The sequence below is a fragment of the Strix uralensis genome, chromosome 7, assembly GCF_047716275.1.
Source record: "Strix uralensis isolate ZFMK-TIS-50842 chromosome 7, bStrUra1, whole genome shotgun sequence".
NCBI classification, from domain to species: domain Eukaryota; kingdom Metazoa; phylum Chordata; class Aves; order Strigiformes; family Strigidae; genus Strix; species Strix uralensis.
The window spans coordinates 19,179,096-19,204,220 of NC_133978.1; the positions used below are offsets into that span (position 1 = coordinate 19,179,096).

The window sequence follows — 25,125 nt, forward strand, 5'->3', positions numbered from 1 at the left end:
TTGAAAAGAGCTATGGTAATCTAGGTTCTTTATCAATATTTGGGTGAGGAAGGATGGAGGAATTTAAAAGAACTCTAATTTTTTTCAGGTACTTGGTGCAGTATTGAAGTACCTCAGTAGTGACCTGTCTTTGCTGGTATTTTTTCAATGAAATTTACATGCAAACATGTTTCAGCTTCACTGACTCCAGTGAGAGTTTCAAGATTTATGGGACTGGGTACAGCATATCCTGTGTGTTGTCACTACCTGTAAAATGTGGTAAAGTGAATCAGTGGGCAGAGTCCTGGAGGACAAGATCTGTGCACAGACGAGACTGATGTGTGTGTGAGACTGAAGAACTGAGTGAGAAATGCTTGTTTGGCACATTACTGTAAACCATGCTAGATTTGTTGTGTGTTTTTGTCTGGAGGTTAGGAATTGTTCAGGGATAGTGCTATCAACACTGTCGTGCCTTGGTGGCTTACAAATAAGGCTTGATCAAGAAAATTTTTCAAAGAATGTAACCTAAACAAACGTATCTTGCTATGTCTTGGTAGTCCCCATCCATTTCTCAAGTGTAAATAGCATCCTAAACCTTGAGGTATTTTGAAAAACATGTAACAGAGGAGTGTATGTCCTTCTGACATGACAGGACATGAAAAATGTGTTTTGCCCAGCCATTTACAGTCATTGTAAAGGTCCAATAAACACCTTGTAGTATAGCCCAATAAATGAGACACATCAGAGAGGACTGTCGAGTCTCTCTTGGGGTTTGAAGCCCAGGATTTCAATATAGGTCTTTTAGCAGATTTGCTTGGATAGTGGGATTTTGCTTCTTTTTTAATGTAACTTTTCAAGATTGGGTTATTTACAAGCTAAGGCCACTTATTTCAAACATATTTACCTTGAAACCATATACCCTTTTAAGCAACTGATACAAAGCACAGCAAGAGATTTGGGTCTAATCAACATCCTGGAAATTAAGCTATTACACAGTATGACCCTATTAAGGAGGAAATACTGCAAATACTGTTAATACTTTTGTAACAACCACCATTCTTAGTTTAGGTATAGAGACTCTGAAAGGCCCCTCTCTTTCTCCAAATAGTTGATTCTGGTTTTAGATGGGTTTTACAGATTTTGAGTATTAGAAGTAGAGGAAAGATAAAGGCTGGTCCAGAAATGCTGCAGCGGGCATGTGATTTCAGCCAGTGACAGAAGAGAGACTTTTATCTGAACCATGACTAGACATTTTGAGTCTGCTTTCATTTTCTTGGGCACTACCCTAACAAAAGGTACTTTAAAAATCTGTTTTAATTGATAGATCTACAAAAAATGTCTAATAAAGATACTGACACCTTTACAGTGAATTAAAGCTACTGATGATTGGCTTGATCTTCTTAGTAACGTTTCTGTGGACCCCTCAGAAATAGTCTGCTGATTCTGGTGGAAAACCTCTGCTCTGGTGTTGCATAATTCTGCAGCTGTGCCTCTGCTCTCACTATGATAATTGAAATCCATGGAGTAGTGAATACAAAGATCGCATAATGCTGTCAGAAGGGCCTTGTTATATATCATAGCCAGCACCGGGAATGTTACAGAGACACCTACGTGGTTATCCCTATTTTCATGACCGGGGAAGCTGGCTGGGAAGGGGAGGCTGTACTTACAATGTGCAGCAATAGAGGCTCTCTCTTGATTGGTAGCAACATCCAGCATTTCCCCATTTATTTCCAGGGCTTTTTGGAGACAGTCACCATGAAGTGAGATTGAGCAGAACTAGTTTGTGGCATGCCAGGGTAGTTAGGACTGACTGTTCAGGAAAATATCACTGAAATTTCACTATAACTATCTACTAGCATGAGGACATACTTGATGTATGTGCCTCTAAGTGGTGCTTAACAGCAATTGAGTAAATTTTTCTCTGCTTGCCATTCATCTGGGGGACAGTGTGAAACAGTTCTGGGAGTTGGGGGGAGTGGGAAAGTGCAGGGGGTTTGGGTAGGGAGAATGGAGGAGAGGAAATCTAGCCTTTGAGAGAGATACTGAAGTTGTGACTTGAGGCAGTGAGCAAAAGTTAATTGTCTTCATATACCTGGAGCAGCAGTAATTCTTCTCTCTAATATTTTTTAAGTGAATAAATTTGAAAAGACTACCAGCAAGTGTCCAATAAACCTGAATCTCTATAAAACACTGGAGACTGGAGAAAAAGTATTAAGTGTATGGTGAAAACTCATCATGAAAATCTTGGTTATTCTAAAAATCAGTTCTTTGTTGTGTGGAGTCAGGATTTTCTGTTGTCTTTTTGATTAGTGGAGTATCAAGAGATTTCCAACATCTGCTTTTTGCGTACTGCAGCCTGAATGGAAAGGGGAGCTGGAAGCTAAAAATTTAAATCGTTTTAGGTTATGTATAAATGAATTTTTTTTCAGCATCATCTATCTGCAGTTCACAAAGAGGCTTGAAAACTTACAGTGCTGCATTGTAGCATGACATGTATGTGAGAAGATTTTTTTTAAACGAGGCAGAACAGAGAGTTGTCTCCTGTTAGATATGGAAACCACATTTTTCAAAGGTACTCAACATCCATTTAACTTTTGCTGATTGATTAGGACAGCAGCACTAGTTTCATATGTGTAATCCTTGTCCCTCAGCACCTCATCTTGTATTCACCACTTAGCAATAAATATCAATGTCTGCATGCTTTTCTTTCTGAAAGACTTCAGTGCTTTTTTCAGTTTTCATATTAAATTAATAAATAATTTGCTGTGTTTTTGTAATGTATCTTTTAGGATTAAACAACACTGAACAAATGACTGTGCCATTATAGGAGAGAAAGAATACATAATACTATGCCCATTCTGAATGAGTTTTATTGTTAATTCAAAAGGAAAATCATCTACTCATCATAAACAATTCAAAACTTTTTCTACCTTAGCTTCCAGGGCTTGTTCCTGTCCTGTAGGAGCAATGAGACAGTAGAAAATATCTTCGAGACAGACCATACTGCAGTACCTGGTCAATATAACTGTGAGAAGCTAGACACTCTGCAAAAGCAGGTTAAGTCATACTAGGTAACCCCAACAGCCTGATAATTGACCTTTGTTTCTGATTTTAGTTTTTAGCTTGTAATTGTCAGGACAAAATTTTCGGGAGGTGGTTTGTTCGCTTTATTACAGAGATAGCACCACTGAGATTCAGGCCTCTTTCAGAGCACTCTCTAATACCCTGTAATGTTCCATTGCATTAGTTTTCACTGTCTTATTACACAAGTGTTTGCTGTGTGCTGTCAGCTCCTGTTAAAATAACTCCTCTAGAGATGTGTGCTAGTGTGTCATCCTGTCTGAAAACCCTCTTCTCCCAAATGCTGACTGGGAAAGGATACAACTTTGAGCATACCTAGGGCATTGCCTCTTCAAAGAGCAGAGTATGCTGCTGTGGTCAGAAGCGCCTCCTTTCCTGCCTGCCTCTCTGCTCCTCTAGAACATCTTTTTTCTATTGCATTTTAAAGTAAAAAGCCCCTCTTATGCCAGTCTTTCAGGGGTATAAAGAGAGTTTAGCTCCCCCACTACCACAGTGACTAAACACGCTTAAATAGGGACAGAACATAGCCTTAGATTTATGTATTTGTTCTTTTAACATGTTAATTTTTTATTACTGGTGCACAAGAAGATGATTTTTCAGTGTCCCTCTGCAGATTTATTCCAGTCTCCAGATTTCAGTAATAGTGTCTGAGTATACTTAGCTGGTGTGCTGTTGGGTTGGTCTGCCCTACCCCCCTCCCTCTGATAATGAGATCAGTTCACTGAGTGAAACTGCAAGGCACATTAGGGCAAGAGAAGCAATTTACTGCTGCTGAATACATTTGCTGAGTGTAGTTTCCCTCATCTTGTCAGCTTGTCAGTCTGGAGGCATCCATAAACCTGTGACAGCTTCAGAAGACGAACTCCGGCAGCAAGCTGTCAGGGTGCCAGGCGCTGCTGTCTGGGCTGCCCTGCTCCCCTCTCCCCCCTTGCCCGCCCGCTTGCCCTCCCTCTCCCTGCCTGCCTCCCTCTTCTCTCTCTCTCTCTCTCTCCCTCCTCTTTCCCCCCACTCCCCGCCTCCCTCTACCTTATTGATGTGGGTTTAGGTGCTGCTGTTCTCCATGGCGGTACCTTTTTGGTTTCCTCCTTGATCCTCTTGCCACTGGAACAAAAGGAGAACTGGCTGCCCGTGGTGCAGCACCTGCCCTTGCAGCCTGGGGAGCGAAGGGGAGGAAAGCGGGGCGCTCTGCATCCCTGTCTGCCTGCGCCGGCAGTGAGCTTGTTCAGTCACTTCGCTAGAAATGCCTTTGAACTGCTGCCAGATCCCATTGTCTACCGTGCAAATGGAGTTCAACGCCCTGCCGAGATTAGATGCACAGTGTGTAAGAGGAGGAAGGAGTGGAGCTGTATCCTCACCCTGAAGGAGCATCTCAAATCTGCTGTGTGCCATGATAATCTGAGTACTGGACCATGCTTCTCTGCCTTCCTCTGCACACCGTCTTCCTTACTTTCCTCATTGTTCCTGGGATTTCAGGGAGTGACATGGAAGCTTTTCAGAGAGGAGCTGCAAGGCAAGATAGTTTCTGAGGAGAAGAGGGCTGTGCTTTTGGATTGTTTTATGTGGGACTGTGCTTTGCCCACCACCCACCTGTAGCTGCAGTATGATATACCAGCTAGTGGTTAATGGTGCTTATGCTCAGCAGTGATGTGCTCTTTTTTAGCATGTATTTATTTACATTTTTCCATTTGTCTGCACTTAAAATTCCACCATCCTTAGTTTCACAAAACGATCTGAGAGATTTTGGCAACACTGAGTGAAGGGAAGGCAGCCACTGCTACTAATAATGGTTCAGCCATCTACCAACTGTGCAGCCCAGCTGCCCTTCTCCAGAAAGGCCAGCTCACTTTATATGTGATTTTTGTGAAGAGCAGCTCTCAGGCTTTCTTGCTTTCCCTTTTGCTCCATGTGTTTCCTTGGGTTGCTGACTATCCAGACCCTTTTTGAAAGAGTAACTTCACTTGAGGATTTCGATTTTAAAGGTAGGCTTTTGAATCTTTGTGCTTATCTTTGCTATTCCTTATGTAATTGTTACCTAGGCTGTTACAAGAAACATTCTTTTCTTTCACGCGTTGTGATTTGTCTCGTTAACCAGTTGTCATCTGCAAGGACAATGCTCTGAGAGGAGGATGGAGGAGCTGCTTTTCAGTGACTGTATTAGGCAGTGCACTGAGTGGAGTTGGCAGGGCTTGTGTCTCCCACCGATATGCCTGCTATGTTCCTTGCTCATTAAGCTCTTTGTTAGTTCCTTCTCCTCCTCCTCCCTCTGCTCTCCCTTGCCCTCCCTGATAGGATGTCTCTACATCTAACCTTGCTGCTGGGTTAAATTCAGGTTCTGAAATGTGCTGAAGGAGGATGGAATCTGGCCTGTTTGTTGCCAATGGCTCACGAATGCACTTGAATAGTACAAGGAAGCTGGTTACAGCTGCGTGCCTTCATCTACGTTACTGCTCACACTGCACTATAAATAGATACTCCCTTGACCCTTCATAGTCACTTTATGTGTTGGGAACCCGAGTGGAAGATGAACAGATACCAGCAATATTGGTAACTGATAAAGTCATTGTAAAGATTAGAGCCATTACAAATAGAACATTTAAAAAATCAGATAATGTCTTGTGTGTTCCCTGAGGACTAATGCAACCATATTTTCTAGTGGTATGTCACACAGCAATCTAAATTCTCATTTGCATCTCAAGAGCAAAGCTAGTTGTGCAAAGTTAATATTTAGTGACTTGAAAGCTTAGAAATGGAAATTGCTACACATGTTCTTTTTCCTTTCACCACAAACTAGTAAAAGAAGATCCTTTGGTTAAAAATGTGTTTGATTTCCATTTTTTAGTTCCTTGGGAAATAAGATTCACTTGAAATGCTGAGGATTTTCTGGTTATTAAGAAATTTCTTGATCCTCGAGCTGAGATATAGCTGCCATTCTCCTGATCAAGGCACATTAAGCAGAATTTGGGCCTTTAAAAATGTTCTTTAATTAACTAGTCAAGTTCATTCTGATAGTACAGATGCTTCTGCAATGTGGCCAAATGACACAGATGTAGGAAGCAAGAGCTTGGTCTGGAGCACAGACAAGAAACTTCTCACAGGGCCTCTTCTCTTAATGGTCTTTGTTTTTTCCTCTTACGGTAACAGAGGTAGTCACATAGTTAGGCTGCTTCATAAGTAACTGTGTAGATGTAGCTCCTGTTGTCTAAAACCTTCCCTCTACAATGTGGCTATATGGAAAAGGAGACACAATTTTCAGTTCCATTCTCCTCCCTCCCTCTTCACTCCCCAGATTCAGCTCATAAAGGATGAGGAAGGGTGGTGGTCTCTGCTTAAGTGATGTCATATTTTTCTGTTTAGTTAAAATTGCAGTGAAATTTTCCCCCTATTATATTAGAATCTGGCCTTTTAATAGGGCATTCAATTCAAGAATCCCAAAGAGATAATGAAAAGGTGTATGTTGACAGGAATATTTAACCAACACAGAGCTGAAGTAACCTGTCAAAGGTTGACCTGCTGCTAACTCCAGGAATCTTGGGTCTTACCTCGCTGCTGGAATTGTCAGACAACCGCCAGTGTGGCTTCTTTGCTTTTGAAAGAAATTACTAAAAAAATACAAACGATCTGTCAATAAAAATGGTCTCCATTGTTTTAAACCATCCAGATATGATGTAGCAAGTCTGTTCACCTTAGATGAAATAAAACAAAAAGTTGTTAACCCCACTGCTGTCCTTCATTGTTAAACAACCATTTTATGCCCTCAGTAAAATGTTCTATGTCAGAGGCATTTCATGAGTGGATGCAGCCATTTGCCTGAAACCGCAATTAAGGTCCGGTTGCATGAGCTCCCGTTCACCTGGTGTTACCGCTTCAGTGTGACAGATGTGTCTCCATTGTCATACCTCACTCCACACACCTGGACCCTGCTGCAGTTTTCTTCTAGCAGGATAAAGTGGCACCTGTAGTGCAGAGCTGGACTGGAGCAGGTACTTGAGTAGTTATCACTCTGTGGGGTGCCTGTTTTCTGATGCTTCATGTTGGAGTCACCTAGTGCAGTAAAAGTACTCAGGTGTGTTTGAAAGCTGGGAACCTCGTTTTAGTCTCTGAAACAATCTAAAGAAGGTGATGGATTCAATAAGCTTGTTTCAAGAGAGGCAATTGATAGTGCTCATTTATAAAAAATGTTGCTGGGCTGCTGGAAAATAGGAGGGGGAAGAGGTTGAGAAAGGAAGTCTGCAAGCTAAGCCTGCTTACACACATTAGGATGAGCCCAGGCATGAAGCAAAAGGAAAGCTCAGAGCTCTTCATTATCTAATACTCCCTTAGGGCAATAACAAACTCACTGTAGAGCCAGCAAGCCAGGCACAGGGGCTGGTGGAGAGCGAGCACACATTGTTTTCGGAATATGGCTGGTGCTGGAATCTTTCACTGCAAATTTGAAGCCATCTTTAATGCAATATATTCCTCAAAGGGATTTTGTTTTTGTTGCTTACCATTTCAAAAGCTGCTTTCAAGCCAGTGTGATGCCGCCTTCTCAACAAAAGGTTGTAAAGTTAGGTATCGTACAACAAAGGAAGCATAATCTTGCTTTTACATACCCCAATATATGAACTGACATTATACAAAGACCCTCCCTTTTGGAACTGAATAAGACCAAATGTAGAAGTTCACCTCTGTCTGCTTTAGTGTGTTGTAGCTTTTCAGCCTTTCTGTGGTGCTTAGTGGCCACTCCATATTGTGCTTCATTTCAGAGTAAGTAATCATTTTTATACTGAAAATTCAAATGCAGAATATATTTGTGCAAAGGCCAAATGTTTTTCCAGGGGTGGGAGGGTGGGGAATGTGAGAAAGCATGTAACACTGACCTCCAGGGTCTCCTGACACATGTACAGTTGTTCTGGTTTGGATTTCTATAAGGAGCAGGGAATAAGAAGTTAAGGTGTCTCTTCTGAGGTGATAGGGCAGTTTAGGGGTAGGATTCGTGACATTGGTTCAGCCTACATTACATTAAATTGGTTGTAATACGTTAAATTGGTTGATTGACATTCGTCTGTTTAGGATCGTGAAGGAAAGCGGACCTCTCTAAAAAAGCAGAGGTCTCAAATAACTCCTCTTATTTGTATTCCTAGATTTGCAGAGTCCAAGGTGATTCTTTGTATAAGCAATTTGACCTAAAATAAATTCACTCTCTTCCCCCTTCCCACTAAATTAAATGCCATTGCCAGTAGTTTAACCTCTGAGGTGGCCCTTGCTGAATGAGCGTGGTTCCCCTGTTTGATGCAGATAGCATCAGTGAAGAAAAAGAAATGGATGAGAGCCTGGCAAATGCAGAGGAAGGGAAGAGAATTCTCACCCCTTGCATGGAGCAACCTCTGTGCTGTCAGCAAACGAAGCCGAGTTACGATCCTTCTGCTAATTGAGAACTGCTAGAGGATTTTTCACCTTCTGTCTGTCTCAGATCTCATTCTCTGGAGTGTTTGCAGTAGAGCAGGGAGTGGTGGCCATCCCACCCTTATTGCTCTTTTGAAGTTTGTGTTTTACTCAGGTAACATCAGGATACCAATTCATTCTAATACATTCACAAAGCAGTGTTGAGGCATCAGTGCTCAGCATCTTTGTGTAACGTGATTTTTATTTTACGAATGGGGTTCAGGAGATGTGTAACCATATCAAGTTAGAAGTGGAATAAAGAACTGAACTCAGTCTCACTTTCAGATTCCCTAGCTTTTAGGATGATGTCTAGCTCCCTCCCAGAGGGTACACACTGGTCCACAAAGGGGAAGTTGAAGATTTTAATATCCTATCCTGTCTCATCTCCCGTGATAGTGCTGTTCTTCCTTCTGCCGCTTTTGTAACTGTGCAAGGAGAGAAGGAAGCCAAAAAGGGTGCTGAAATTTCCCTGGCAATTCCCAGTGTTGGTCTCTTGAACATGGAGCCCTCGCTTGTGGCTCAGCTGTGGAGTCTTCCTCTCTGAATGCTCTGGAAAATTAGTGTCTGGATGAGAGGACAAAACTGGGTCCTCAGTTTACGTGTGCAGGAATGAGTTAGAAAACAGTCACCCTGTCTTAACTCTGGAGGAGCTGAATGAGGGTAGCATATGACTTGATAACCCCAACACATGCACCTTGGCACTGCTTTGGTAGAGTTATCTGCTGGCACTGCTGCCAAGGGACTGCCCCACGGAGCAGACTAACACCAGGACTTGAAACAGAGCCACATCGGTCGGTTTCCTGCAGCTGGAATGACCAATGCATTTGTCAAACTGGCAGCCCTGTGCGGCCAAGGAGGAGAAGAATGTTCAGGTCTGCTCTCCTGGCCGGGGGTGGGGGATACTGATGAATTTGCACATTTGCCCATGCCCCCTCCACGGAGAGGGGAGTCAGGCAGCAAAGCCAGCGCAGAGGAGGCTGTTGCATGCAGTCACAAGCAGCTGCCCTGTGATGCTGCCTGGTTGTGTCAAATAAACTGTTTGGGAAAATACAGGCAGGCAAAGGGGAATATGGGCAAAAAGAAGTATAAAAAAGCACTGGGACAGGATTCTTGCTACCATACCCAGATGTCAGTGGGTCCTTTGAATACGCTTTCTGTTAACACTTGCAATCACAGATGTTCTGCAAGCCACTTAGCGCTTCAGGGGAGAGTGAGGACAAAGTCAAAGCATTTCAAATTATTGCAGAAACACTAACCCAGATTCATAATGAAGAGTGAATTTTACAATTCAAGTAGAGGCTTCATTTCTTTGTTGTGAAAGAAAACAGTGCATGTCTTCCAAAAAGCTGTAATCTTTGTATTCCAGCTACCAAATTAATTATGTGAGAGTTAAGTAGACCAAATAATTAGAGTTTAAATTAATTTGTGTATTTAGCTTTAAAATTAATGTATAAAATTTTACAAGATGTTTATCACAGTGTATTTTTTAGTAACATAATTACAGCTCTTCAAAGTTGCTGTCTAGCTAAAAAATATTTAATTCTTGTGTTTTGGCTATGATGAAGAAGAAAATTCAGTTTGGATATCCAGACTGTCTTTGTTCTTTCCTTTGCAGCAATGTTGAGTAGTAAAAGAAGAAGAATTCTTGTCTGGAAGTATAGTGTTAATCTAATGTGGAGCTACTAAAGAGCATTAATTATTTAGTTAAGTGTTGCTGCAAAGTCAAGTTTGAATTACTTGAATGCTCTAAACGGGGTTGTTTCTCTCCCATCACATCTGTGCACATGATTGCAGTGTTAAGTGATCTGAAACCTATAAAGTATCTGTTACCTCACTGAGATCAATTAGCACATTTGTGCTTGAGATTTCGACATTAATAATGAAATTTCAGCATTTATAATGTTTTCTTGTGGGTATTCTTTAATGCAGGTAATCTACACTGTCAGCTAGCTAATACCACTTTTGTCTCTGTATGGGAAACGGTTTACAATTGAAAGGGCAGAAAGCACTGTAAGAATGTAGTTGAGGCAACTTTCCTGCCTAATGCAGTCCTTGCCCTCTTTTGCTCCTGAATGCTTCTCTCTGGACAGAGGGGGAAGGGATGAATGCAGTTAGTACTGCAAGTGTATTAGATTTTCACAACCAAACCAGGAGTGGCTTTAGTCAGAATATGGATGAAATAATGCTGTGGTGTGTCCGGAATATTGCAGGACATGGTGAATTTTAGACTTGCAGACTGTATGAGCCCTCCTCCATCAGCATTAAATACATAAGCTGTAAGCATGCTAGTGTATTTCTGCTGGAACTTGTCTTGGAAGATGAGCTGTTAAGCCTTTTAGACCCTGCTTCTTTTGATTATTAAGGAACCTATGTTTTTTAAAAGTAGGCAAGCTAGACCTAATGTCTCAGGCAAATTCTGTCTTTAGGCACTATGTTTCTGCCTTCTTAAGTGATGTGAGCTGTCATTTTCTTCTACTCCCCTCTGACTCCTTGTGCACTCCTCCCTTTATCTCTTCCTCCTACTCTCAGCTTTGCATTTTGTTTCATGCTGCCTCCTATTCCTGGAACAGTCTTCCAGTCTCTGCTGCCAAATCCTCCCCCCCTCTCTGCTCTTGCGAACCTGTTTCTTCCAGCAATCATTCCCAAGTTGTTTACTTGACTAATTGTCTCTCTGTGCTTTCTTCCCTGTATCTGTTGTTCTGGATCGTGTTTCTTAATGTGAGATAGTACCTATGGCAGGATAAAGGAGTGTATTTGCCACTGTTTTGTTGAGCATTGTTTGCATTAGCTCTTTCTACAATGGTTAGTAATAATTTCCCCTTCCCATTTTGAGTGCAGAATTTTTCACTTAGTTCACTATCTTCGGTATGCTATTTAAGAGCAGCCATGTTTTATCTTAAGGTAATTGCTAGGCTGTGGAAGATTAGTGTCTGTGTTTCAGCAAGTGCTATCAGCTAGCCTGTCTGTATAGGCAAAGTTCATCTGTGTCTATCAACTTGCATGAAACGGTGGTAGAAAACACAGGGCTCTGGGCAAATCTGGTGGTGTTTTGTAATATTACTGTCATTGCACAGCTTTACTGCGGTGGTAATTGTGGTGCTGTGGTTACTTTCCTAGCATGGACAAGCTCGCAGAGGCATGCGTGGAGATGTATCTGCTTACTGTTTATAAAGCATTTTTGTGTCCTTGTTTGTGGAACAAGTCTTACCACAAAAACATTGCAGAAAAGCACAAGGCCCCCCATATTAGTAGAACTACATGTTGGTAAGTGGTTATGTTGTTGTATGCAAGTGGTGGATCAAGTTACTGCATATTTTGTAGTGCATTTTATAGGCTGAATACCTTCTACCAGGCTAGACGAAGGGAAGCGAGTTCTCCATCCCACTGATCACCTCACCATACAGGCTGATGCATGTTTCTACCTGGAGAGAATACACTTTTCTGACAAGTCTGTTCTTTCCATTCCAACTGAGACAAGGCAGTCTGATTATTGATTTTTTAAAAAGTTACTGGGATTTTTTGTTTTCAATTCACTTACTTGAACCAAGTTGAAGATTTATTAAGAAAGAAATTGAAACCCTGAAAACATTAATGTTGCTTTAGACTAAGTTTCATAGTAAACAGTGTTCTGAATACTTCTATTTTCAGGTCCCACTTCTGATAGTATCTGACCTCATATCTTAGTGTTATGTGTGAAACAGTAATAGTTTCATAATTGTTTAATTATATAAATACTTATACAAGCTTGCAAAATGGCACACAAAACTAACCTCACTGATTTTTGACTTGAAGGTTAATCCTGTATTTTTCCATTGTCAGAAAATAAAAGTGGACTTCAAAACTAAGCTTCTTCATGGAAAAAACAATTTCTTACTTGAAAACATAAATAGTTTCCATGTTAATAATGAAAAATGAATCTGATTTTCAGTAGTTTAATGCATTTTATTGGGAATTTTACTACTTGTAAATTTTGGAAAAAAGTCTCCAAGGTATCTGAATTAGTCTCCAAAACCCATAATTGGGCACCTTGCAGTTTTCAGTACCCAGATCCTTTTTGTCTTCAGCTGCAGTCCCTAATGGAGATGTACATTTTGCTCAAAAATCTTGAGCTTTCCTGACAAAACTTCAGTTTGATCAGAGGGTAGATTTGATTGCAAATACAGCAGCTTTTGTTCCTGAGTTTGTCTGTACTGTTAATTAGGATGTTAATGAGGTCCTGGGTTTACTGTGCATGAAGGAGTATTTTAAAGATGCAGCTTCATAGTAGAAAAAAATTCTGCTCTTAATCAGTTGACTAATTAAAAATATAAGCATGTAGCACCCACTTTAGCGATTAAGTCTATAAAATGGAAGACTGAGAACTAGTGGCATGTAATTACAGTATCATTTAAAATGAATTAATATATTTGAGGTATACGTCTTTTGAAATAGTAAGTTTTGTTTCTGTGTTGATTGTCTAAAAACAAGGTTTCTACAAGGGGGAACAGGAGGTAGAGTGTTGAAATTCTTGTTTTAAAATGGTAGTGAGCGTGACATAGTGTAAACTGTGGTGTGGAAATAAATGTGCATTGCCTGTGTTGCTCTGAGTTTGTAACGATTACAAACACAGATGGTTTGAGAGAAAATTAAATAATTCCACCCACATTAAGACAGGGAAGTCTAACAATAGCCATAACTCTTTATCACCCTGTTTCTCTAGCAGACTCTGTCCTGCTGTCATTTACACATCTTTCATGCATTGAAAACTAACTAGCCTGTGAAGCTGCTGCTGAGTCTATCAAGGCTATAAGGATCCCAGTAGGCTGGAGTTGCCCTCACCCACCATGCATGGAGTCTCCATCCACCCTCCTCCTCCAGCCCAGGCAGCATACTCTGCAACAATAAGACAACTAAGAGGTGGTCAGTGACAGCCATCAGGTTCAACCTAGAGTCCACTGATCACCAGATGAGTCCACAGTCATCAGGCAGGTCCAGAATCAGGTCAGCAAGGCAGACCATACTTGTAATTCAGGTCACGGCCTGAGCTTAGGTACGGCTCCCAGGTCAGTAGATGGAGGCTGGTCAGAGACCATTGGTGTATGCAGGGCCCTGACAGTCTTCCTGACAGAGTTCCCCATTGAAATCTATTTCTGCCATAACGCTTGTGAAAAAACAGATGATGATTTTCATTGCACAGGTAGTTGTGAAGGCAGTAGAGCACTTTGCATTTGTTCTTCTTGCAAAACCCAGCCCTCCAAACCACTGTCTCAGCCAGCCTATGTAATCTCCATACACCTCAAGTAATGCCTTTTCCACCCTTTCTACTCTTCTTCCCTTTGCTTGTTTTTACTCATTATGCCTTTGGTAGGCCAGATTTACAGCTTACTTATATCACTTTTACTCCCTTTTTCTGAAGTAAGTTTGCACTGTGTTAAAAGCTGTCTTGCAGTAGCCAAACCAGCGAAAATGTGAATGTTTTGTTCTCTGAGTCCAGGAGACTTACTTATTTCAATCACACCAAGGTAATAGAGAACTGGATATTAGAAACTAAAAAGGCTGGGAGATAGGCTATTAGCTTTACACTGGGTGGAGGTCTGGTGAATAGAAGACCTCAGCTGAAGGCAAGAGGGACCTGCTGTACACCTCTGGGGAACATATTCTTTTACAAGCTCAGCAAATTCTGACCCTGTGGATCTTGGTGCAAATACACAAGTACAGGTAAGCACAAGAGTTTTCCTGAGGTTTTATGCTTTGGTAGGGCATACTTAACTTCTCATGTCAGTTCGGACAAACTTTCAGTGTAACACTATTAAACCTGTTCCCTACTGTCATATATTCCTAGGTAAAATAGTTTGGAAAAGAAGATTACTTCCTATGTGTTACAGGAAGGAGGAAGCAATTGAATATAGAAGATCAGCCTATTGCTAATTGAGGTGAAATTTTAAAAGTATAGCTTGAAGGAAGAATGGTTAGGCTGCTTTCATAGCAATTACAGATAAACTTCCATAATGTACATTTCTATTTAAGGCACTTCAACTCTGACTGACAGTGAGTTGTCTTGTTTTTGCCACAGTTTGACTGTATTTCCCCACTTGATTAAGTTACTTAGGAGAAGACAGCAGAGAAGACGTTTTGCTTTTTGCAGCAGGATCGTTTATCTGAATTGTGATAAGCAGGGTGCGTGAGGGAGTGGAAGTTAGATCCTTGTCAATATCTAATGCAGAAGGAACTGCATTTATTTCCTGTTCTCATAGTTGAATTCAAGATGTTCTGCCATGATAGAGCATACGTGTTGATTACTGATGTAAGGAGGAGGCTGAAGATGGTGTGTTCCCACCATTTGGGGTGACTGCGATATTCACTTCCCACCTGGGTGGGATTGGAGAGCAACTTGGAGTCCCTTGTGTGGCAGGCTCTAACCTGTGCTAACTCTGGTTCTCCATCCTGCAGCTCCAAGGGCCTGGCTGCAGAAAGGAGCTGATGTCTCATGTTATCGCCTGGTTTGGGAAAAGGGTTAGGGGTCAGAGTGTGCATAGACCTATGTGTCAGGAAAGGCACAAAATAGAAGGAAGGGTAATGCTAGAATGAAACTGTGCAGTTCTTGTGGTGGCCTGATACCTAGGTGTTAGAGGTTCGGTAGCACATGAAGTAAAGGAGTGGATATGCCCCTGTGGTTATTTCTGAGGAAAGTGCCTCCTTTCTGTCACGACAGTGGCGTTAGAGACCTGTGTGCCCCCGGAGCAGTTACGTCCCCTCAGCTGGTGAAAAGCTCTGACTTCCGTGAGCACTTCCACTACCACAATACTTGTAGTCTTTCCTTTTCATTCCAGCAAAGGTGTGCATCAGCCAAGCTACATATTATTTTTATTACGTAGTCAATCATCAGCAACTGTTGAAGGTTGAAATTTTGTTTGTTAAATAATTCTTCGGGTTTCTGATTTGCACATCTGATCTTTAGGCAGGCTAAAAAACAAGATAACTGTTCTCCCTTCCCAAATTTGTCCTGTGCCAAGACAGTGAAATACATAGGGGCTTGTGGTGCTGACATTCAACTTGAGCGAATACCTCAGTGTTAAGTTTGAAATTCCCTTGCTTTTGAAAATGAGTCAGGTCAGTTGTAATGACCTAAACAGTGAGTGTAGTATGATGGGGAGAATGCAGGGAGCTGAAAACCAGATTTCCTGGAAGCTCTTATAAGGAGGCTATTTTCGTTTTCAGAGGAAAGGGTTAGTTTACACTGCTAGCAGGTAGTGCTGGGCCATGCCTCTGTCACTGGCATGGGAAGGACTAAACCTGTTGTTTCTTTTTTTGTGCTGTAAAGGAGTAAGAGAACAAAGATCTGCCACAAACTAGGTTGTCAGTGGCAGGGGTATATCATATATCCCAACAGCAAGAACCTTGCAGGAGTCATGGGATCCATGTGCAGCCCCCCTGTGGAGCTGGCCTGGCAACATGAGGCAGCCTCTCTTAAGATCTGTGCCTTCATGGTGCCTTCAAACTTCATTGCACTGGCACAAGGATAAATTCAAACCTGCAGTTGGGTTTCCACCAGGCTGGGCGGAGAGGAGTTCATGAGATCTGTTTAGCATGGACTGCAGTTTGTTTCTCATGCAGAAGCTGTGAAGTTACATATTTGTCTGGGGATGATAATAAAAAAATAAAAATAATTATTACTCCATCGCACAGATCTTCTCCTTTTATATCAGACTGACACATTTCAAGCTTGCTGGCCGGCTGGCAGCTTTCCGGCTTACCGCAGGTCTGTACCGAAAGAGGCCTATCCTTGTGTGGGGACTTGCCGAAGCAGAGCACAGCGCTGGCTGGAGGCTGCAAGCCTGTTTGCTGGAGCAGCACGGTCACCGTTAGTGGTTCTTGCCTCTTTGATCTGAGTTTTGTATTCCTTGGGCAGTCTCTCACCACAGGATTTGACTGGCAGTGGGTGCTAGCTGAAACACATGCCCAGAGCCCAAAAATGAGCTTGGTTAGCAATTACATTACAACGTGGTTGTAATTTCCACAGTAATTTTTTTATCCAGTATGTGGAATACAACCAGTTCTCCGGAGATTCTACTCATTCTTTTGCCATGTGGCTCACTGTGCTCTGCTGACATTACTTGCCAGGTTCCCCACCTTCGTGAGAGAGGTGGGCTGTACATGGAGGCCTGGCAAAACAGATACCACCACAGACAAGGGAGGGGCTGTGGTGTCTTACAATCAAGCAGACTAATGAGGAATTGTGTGTCATGATGACACCATTAAAGTGGAATGGGTTGGAAAATCAATCAGATTCCTTCTCTGATTACTGTGTAACTCAATTACTGCAGTCCCTCTGGGGGCCCAAGGCAACAACCGTCGCGCAGGAAGCGCCAGAGAAAGATTTCTGAATTAGAGCTGTTCTGGACAAAGGCAAGATCCTGCTGCTGTGCATTCCAGAAAGAGGGGTTATATTATGAATAATAAAAAGGGCTGGGGAAATGTACTTGTGGCACTGATTTTTAGGGTGGTAAGACCTTCTGTGGCTCAGCTAGGAAGGGAGCTTGGATGACCAAAGTTCTTGATAAAGGTGTCAGATGACACCCCATTATCTTCCACCTGCCTTGGCATGAATGTACCAGCAGCCCCAAATACATATATTCTGTTCACTGTTTTGGATAAGAGCTGGTCTTGAGCGTTTGTACTGATCCCCACAATAATTTTCAAGCATTGGAAATATCTGGGGATCAGACATTAAAACCACACAATTCTGATTATTATCTTGCTTTCATATCACATCAGTTGCCATGTGGCTTAGCAGCTGATTATTCACAAAACGGTTTATGTTTCACATTAACACTGTGTATCACTAGGAAACAGAACATCTAAGTTCTATAAAGCATTTGTCTTAATGCTGGTGATTTGTGAGATAGGTGACCTTACAGCTGATGCTCTCTCATGTAGCAATACTTTTCTGGCAGGGTGGGAGCCTGCTGAGCCTGCATCCTTGCACCAGTGAAACGCTTCATCCTTGCTGTGGGTTTTGACTGCTGCCTCTTGCAATTATCACTCAGACAGTCCTGACAGGAGTTTGGAATGGACCTTAAGTTATCTATAAACTTGGGGATTTTGTGTTAGATTCCAAGCAGTTTGATCTCAAAAGAAGACACAGGTATTTTCTTTTCCTTTAAGAGGGAACAATTTTTAGTGTGTTTTCTTTTTTTTTTTTTTTTTTCTTCCCCCCTCTTCTTTCTCCAGGATAGATCTTCCTGGGCTTTTTGTTTTGGATATGGGTGGTTTCTGACATCTCTCTCACCTTTTAATATAAATTTAGGTTGGTATATTTGTTTTGTTGCTTTTTTTTTCTTTTCATTTGAGCCTAAACCAGCTGATGTGGTCCCCAAAGAGCTAAATGCATACCGTGCCAGCTGGCATGCCCTCTGGCTGTGAAGCCTTGTTAAAGAGATCGGAGCTGACAGATTCTTGAGCAGCAATCTGATACAGGCCTTTTTTTTTAATTTGTTTTTTTGAGCTCACCCATGTAACAAATGGGGGCTTGTTTAGGAGCTTCGCTAGAGGCTTGAATGGAGTCATTGTTATCAAAACACTGCTGTGTTTCAGAAGTGCCCAGCAAAGGGGGTTCCTCTCCCTCTTGCCCCTCAGCTGGGCACTGCAGGTGTGGCAGCCTAGCTTAAACTGTGGTTTCATCCTTATTCTGCAGAATAATTCAGTTGTCTTGTGATTTTCATCTTTAAACTGATAACCAGGAAACTGAAGCTACAGTTCTCTGCAAAATAGAGACTCAATTCAACACTAAAATGAAGTTGGAGAGGTGAGTGAGTGTAACCAGGGAAGAGAAGTGTTTTCCAGGTTGATGTTTTGGGAGTAAAGAGTTGTAAGAGTAGATCAGTACTTTCCCAGGCTTTTGCACAGATCAGATTACTCTCAGTTTTCTTACTGTTACCGTGATGTTTAGATTACAAATTCTACCCCAGAAACACTTGCTTACAAATTTCTGTAGGAAACGCATGGGCTTCTGAGCTTTTAAGTCCCTCTTTACATTACTTTCTCCTGCAAAAACAACTTCTTGTCTAATACATGCTAAGATAGTGAATCTTTGAATCCAAAATAGTCTAATTAGTCTCTTTTATCCAATGAGATTGAAAAACAAAAGAATGTGAGCTATTTGGGAAGACAGTTTTGCTATTCTCAGTCTTCTCAGTCAAAATCGAGTATGTAGGAATCCGAGTTGAGTGTTTTGCATGAATTTGTTGCACAGGAGTGGAATGAAGACCACTTCTGATAGCAGCTGATACACATGGAGCTGTGTATATTGTGTCTTACAGGGAATTCACCTCATAAAAAACCATGCAGCATTTATTATGTTTCTATCTAACCTCTCTCTGCCCTGGTGAATTCTGCTGCCACTGGCTCCTGCAGTGTGACTTTGGAGCTCTAGTGCCAAGCATGAGGGTGGTAACATCCCCAGGGCCTTCCTTGCAGAGGCAGTGGGGTGGGAAAGGCTCATTGTAGAGGTGGAAAGGTAATTTTTGTGGTTGCTTTTGAAAGGTGACACATGTTTTGGGGTATTATGCTGATACACTGGCAGTCCCAGTGTATCACTGGGACTGATCTTGACTTGAACTGAAATTACAAAGCCATATACTGCACTCAATCCAGAGTCATGCATTCAAAATCAGTTGTCACTTCAGTAACAAGGAAAAAGCTATCTGAATTCTGTTTTTTACATCTTCCCATAGTAATTTCTCCCCTTCTCTCCCTTGTCATTTTTCCAATAAAAAATTAACAGTATATAGAGACTAAACAGAGATGATAGGTCATCAGTGTTGAAGAAAACACAGCTTGTTGTCACTGACTGAGCTGGATTTCCAGAGCCAGCTCTGTCCTTACAGAGGGCCATTTGGGAATGGAGACTCAATCCATTTGGAGTGTGGTGAACAGAATTTTGTGAATTTTTTTTTTTTTTAAGTCTTGATTCATCTGCTGCCTCGTAGTGTGACCTTCAATAAGATTTACTGTGTCTCAGTTTCTCCAGTGGAAAATTATTTCTGTAATATACTTTACATTTTACAGTCTACAGCTATTCTGAAGACCTCACCAGGGCTAAGGTTTCATTGTGCACTACACAAGCCAATCCCTGCTCTGCTGAGCTTATAGCATAGAAGTTATCTGAGATAATACTTAATGATCATTATAAGGCTTGTGTAAAGAGCACTCTGACTCTTTTCCATCTGCTATCACAAAGTTAGCAATATTATATCTCTTCATATAAAATCTGCTTGGTTTTTTTTCTCTGCTTCAAGCTGCACCAGCAGTTTGGAAAACAGTCTAGTTTTAGAGTGGGACTTTTGGCCTCATCTGTGAACTGATATTTTCCCTGACTCAGAAGGATTTTTTTCTGTTTAGTAATACACATTACAAAATAAGCATCTGTCTCACAAGTAATTTCTTTTCTGGTGGAGCAAAATAAGCATCTGTCTCACACGTAGTTTCATTTCTGGTGGAGCTAGTTGTTAAAACCCTGACTTTATAAAAACTTTATGTCTGTCTGAAACTCATGGGCAAACTAGTATAATATTCTTTGTTTTATCACAATGATAGTAACAAAAAGGCTCAAAAATGAGAGGAATGGAGAAAGGATGAAGAACTGTTTTGGTAGTACTTTTTGTTGTTGTTGCTCTTATGTCTCCTGGTGTTGTAAGCTCTGCCAGTTGAGCAGGTGGTTAGAGGGATTGTGTGTGGTGCAGCACATGTCTGCAGGAGTGTGGGTGTGTGAGTAAGAAAGGTTTTGAGAGAAAAAAGTTTTTTTAACTTTTACAGGGAGCTCATTTTGAGCATGACTGACTTGGTGAGCAACATCTGGCATTTAGGCTGTCCTTGCACTGTGCTGGGAGGGGCAGCAGGTGTTCCCCCAAAATGTGCCTGTATCCCAAGTAATGCACACCTGGGTGTTGTTGCTGTAGGTGGGTCACACTTCTGGTAAAGGAGAGAAAACTACACAGTGATTTTATTTTTAAACCAAGGAGCAATTTAGCTACTCTCCCTGGTGTTTATGTTTTAGATGGCTTGGTGTTTGTTGGCTTTGTTGAGCATTTTATCCTGGAAAAATAACAACATATGGTGAAATAGTCTGCTGTCATAAACACAAAGCGAGAGGTGGGAGAGCTTCATAACAAGAAGCTTTCACGTATTTGAGACCAACCCAAATTTACGTTGTGCCGTTGGTGATGTAAAACAGTCTTCATGCTTTTCAGTGGCGTATAAGGAAGGTGAGGAGGGTTTCAGATGTTTCCTCTCCAACTGCTGCTGAATCAGTTGGCAACAATTAAGTGTGCAGTGTGCAGGCAGCCTGTAGCCCCTGGCTCTGTGATGCCTGAGGAACGATGCCTCCCCAGAGCTGTGTTCTGAGAGCCTTGGAAGAACATGAGTTCCCAGGACAAGTAGGGCAGCCTCATAGAGGGGCATGGAAATCGGCAGTTGTGGAGCAAGAGAGCTGGTGGGAATTCAAGGCATCCTGCTGGGTTCAGGACAGCCATATCCTGAGGGCCTGGAAAGTCACTGGCAAGGACTTGGACACATCATCATTAGTATGAGAACAGGACAAGACAGAGAATGTGAGGGCTCTCTCCTCCTCTTGTTAATTTTGAAATACAAGCTAGAATAAAAAGGGTTCATGTTTTCTGTTCAGTGGCATAGAGAGAAGTGCAGGAAGGCCAGTTACACTGGCTCTGTTTGCTGTAAGCAAGGCAAATGCTGAGTCCCTGTGCACTCTCAGGACCTTTCTTCCAAAGGCTGTTACGGTTGTTCTGCCAAGCTCCCGCACAAATGGTGTGTGTCACTTCCCAGGGAACAGGTCTGCCTGCTGACAGGCGAGTGATGCTGCCCACCTAGCACCTGCTGATCCTGCCATTTCATCTCAAACCCATTAAATACCATGAATCCATACCAAGAATTGACTTTTTCTTTTTAAATTGCAGGATGCAAAGAGAAGGTGCCATCATGTGAATGCGAAACAGCTAAATGAGAAACAGGACACCTGGGAAGGCTGAGCTGAAACTGCTTGTGCACAGGATGACAGACTGATTTGCTGTTGGAGACAAGATTCAGGAAACCTCGCTCCTCCAAGAGACTTTCCTGAGAGAGAGGAGAGGAACAGGAGGAAGCACACAAAAGAGCGATGGGAATTGAGGGCCATGGTTACTTGAGATAAATGGCAGATCCCTGGGAGTCTAGCCTTGTAGCTATTTGCTTTAGCTTTGTCTCTCTCTGCAGCTGCTCACTCTTTTTTGTGAGCTGCTGCTGGGTACTGCCACGGCGGCACTGGAGATTTCAAGGACGTGGGTGCAGACTGTGAGGAGGGGGTGGGCAGCCCGCCTCACCATGATTCAGTTGTGGAAAGTAGTGCGGCACGTGCGACAGCTGGAGCTCCACAGATTGATCCTGCTGCTCATTGCCTTCAGCCTGATCTCCATGTGCATCCTGGCTTACTACGTCACTAACAGTCCCAAAATCAAAGAGCCACCACCCCTGCCCTTCAGTGACTGCAGCAACCAGCACCGCATCTTGATCCCACCGCAAGCCAGCTGGAGGCTTACGAAATCTGTGGACACCTCACGCACAGATCCTGTGGTGCTAGTCTTTGTGGAAAGCATTTACTCCCAGCTGGGGCAGGAAATAGTGGCCATCCTGGAATCTAGCCGGTTTAAATACAGGACAGAGATCGCCCCTGGCAAAGGGGATATGCCCACCCTGACAGACAAAGATAGAGGACGCTACGCTCTTATTATCTATGAGAACATCCTTAAATATGTGAACCTAGATGCTTGGAACCGAGAGCTGCTGGACAAATACTGTGTAGAGTATGGAGTGGGGATTATAGGCTTTTTCAAAGCCAACGAGAACAGCCTGCTCAGTGCACAGCTCAAGGGTTTCCCCCTTTTTCTACATTCCAACCTGGGGCTGCGGGACTATCACATCAACCCTAGTGCTCCCCTGCTCTACGTCACCCGGGCTAATGAGGTGGAGCAGGGTCCCTTGCCTGGTGATGACTGGACAGTGTTCCAGTCAAACCACAGCACCTATGAGCCAGTGCTGTTGGCCAGCACAAAGTCCTCGGAGTCCATTCCTCACCTGGCCACCCACAAAGCGTTGCATGCCACTGTGGTGCAGGACCTGGGTCTCCACGATGGGATCCAGCGGGTTCTCTTTGGCAATAACCTAAATTTTTGGCTGCACAAACTCATTTTCGTGGATGCCATTGCCTACTTGACTGGCAAGCGCCTCTGTCTCACGCTTGATCGCTATATCCTAGTCGACATTGATGATATATTTGTGGGAAAAGAGGGCACTCGCATGAAAGTGTCCGATGTAGAGGTAAAATCCCCAGAATAACTACAGGCCCCAGACAAATTTCTAGTGTGTGTGGTATGCCAGGAGAGTCAAGGTTTCATTTAATTTGAGTGTAAGAGTTGATTGCTGCAATTGTTTTCATCTTAAACAGAGAAGTAGCCTGCAAAGGTGCCGAGGCACCATATGTGGTGCTCTCAACAGTTTTGCAGGTTTAAGTGGACCATTTTTCATTCTGGGATCTGTAGCTGGTCTCTCTGAATTTAAGAGGAGGATGCCTGTGGTGGTCTGTCCTGTCTCCTCTTTGACATAGGAAACTAGCGTATGCAGATTTCCTCTGTCAACCTATTTGTAGCTGTAAACTTTACCATTCAAAAGGAAAAGGCAAGTTATGTTAGTATAGAACAGAATAGAATAGAAAAACTGTATTTATTGTATTATTTTGTATTATGATATGTATAAACTGTATATATTATATTGCAAAACTGTAGGCCAGTCCATGCGGTATAAATTGCTATAGCCTATGTTTTAGCCATCTAGTTTTTCAGGACATAACCAAACTGGGAATAGAAAGCTTTTCTCTCACCCTTTGTTACAGCCCACTCATATCCTCCACTAGCAGCCCCCATCCCTGGGCAGGGAATATACAAAAATTCACCAGGGGAACATTCGCAGACCAAGCCTTCATGTGAGTTGTCTCTGTGGCCTCACAATTGGGAAGGAGAGATGCCATCTTTGTGGTCTGCTTTCCGTGGCAGTTCCTTAAGTAATACAGTGACCTGTTAGGAAAGGATATGGGAAAGACACAGAGAGAGAGATGTTGTGGAGGAGAGGGAAGTGAGACAGGCAAAGGAAAAAACAAGTAGGAAGAAAGTAAGAAACTAAGTGCACCTTCTACTTCTCTGTGTCCTTGAAAGTATGTGATAAAGTGTTCTCCTAAGTCTGTGATAACGTGTACCTATGCTCCCTCACAGAGCCAAGACTTGCCTTTGTATCTTCCCCACCAGTTCTGGTTTGTAGCCATTGAGACAGGGCATTGCCTGTACCTCCAGGTGTGCTGAGGTGGTTGTCAGAGGTAAGAGGCTCCAGGCCTCTGGATTCCCATTTAGCACTTGCCCTTAGATAGGTTCTGTATGGAGTTCCCTGGGTGCCAGCCATGATGACGATAAGCCTGTGACAGCAGCTGCCTTAGCATGTTTCCAAAATGACTTCAAGGTGAAGCACCCTTTAACCTTTTGTCTAAGAGCACAGAACGTTAGAGACAAGGGTATAAAACAAAATGCTGTTGTACATGTGCGTCCCCTTACCTGAACTGAACATCATCCATTACGTATTCCCAAGAGCACTCTTCCACCTCACTAGGAGTCATACCACCTTTTCTACATGTTTTATGTATCCATGCAAGGCATATCTCAGTTCATCTCCATTTTTTCAGGTCTTTGAGATTTTAAGTTCTGCTTCTGATCCCAGAAAAGGATCAGAAAAGGAAGCCCTTGCATTCTGTTTGGAGCTAGCTTTATCTTTACAATTCATTTGAAGCTGCATGCCTGAAGCAGCTCTAATTGCATGCTGTTATTTGTTTTACTTCCTTCATTCTTTAATAATTCTTTAGAGCCACCTTTTGACCATAACTCTCAAAGCAAACAGGTATAGAAAAAGTGTTTGCAAGCAGGCAGGTATGGAAAAATGGAACAGTTCTATGTAATACTTATCTAAGGAAAATGCTAAGATTTTCTTCATTTCACTGCAGTGTTCCTGTGTTTTGAGGTGCTGAAATGCTCAGAAAGATTTTTTTTTTTGGAAGGATCACAATCTTACCTTGTTCCTAAGCAGGCCCTGCACCCTCTAGTCCAAACTGGCAGAGATTCTCACCTCTGTAGTATCTGTGCGGGTTACAGACCCATGTAAGAAAACAGGAGATAGGTGGCCAAAGCTTTTGGAAACAGAGGCTGCTCTAGTGATGTTAAAAACAAACCCAGACAAGATAATTCCAAAAGATGCTTTGTTTGGGTTTTAGCAGGGTGAAATGGAGGAATAATCTGTGATCAGTAAGCAGAGAATCTCAGGCAAAGCAGATAAAACCCAGATTTATCCATTTAAAAGAAGCTCTCTGCAGAGCCACGAGAGGTTAATGAATTTTTATTTTTTAAAAGCGAGAAATAACTACATGGATTTGTTGATAGCCTCGCACCGTGGGGAGAGAAGGGGATATAATAGTGACAGAACAGCTGACATTTTCTTTGGCCTTTTATATGAAAGCTCTGTTTCAGGACTGTTATCTCAACACACAGGTCCTTATCTTAAAGCTTAGATTACAGT

General features: G+C 42.4%; 1 protein-coding gene across 6 annotated transcripts in view; it reads left to right on the forward strand.

The window, feature by feature from the left end:
* Positions 1–25,125, forward strand: part of NDST2 (N-deacetylase and N-sulfotransferase 2) — a 140,141-nt gene that overhangs the window by 92,914 nt on the left and 22,102 nt on the right. For 5 of the 6 annotated variants that reach the window (XM_074874636.1, XM_074874638.1, XM_074874637.1 and 2 more), the window contains one exon: positions 21,438–22,833. In XM_074874636.1, the coding sequence (XP_074730737.1) occupies positions 21,841–22,833 (993 nt within the window). In that variant the 5' untranslated portion in view covers positions 21,438–21,840. Of the gene's footprint in view, positions 1–4,075; positions 5,043–21,437; positions 22,834–25,125 lie in introns of those variants that run through there. The other variant, XM_074874641.1, reaches the window with a different exon arrangement.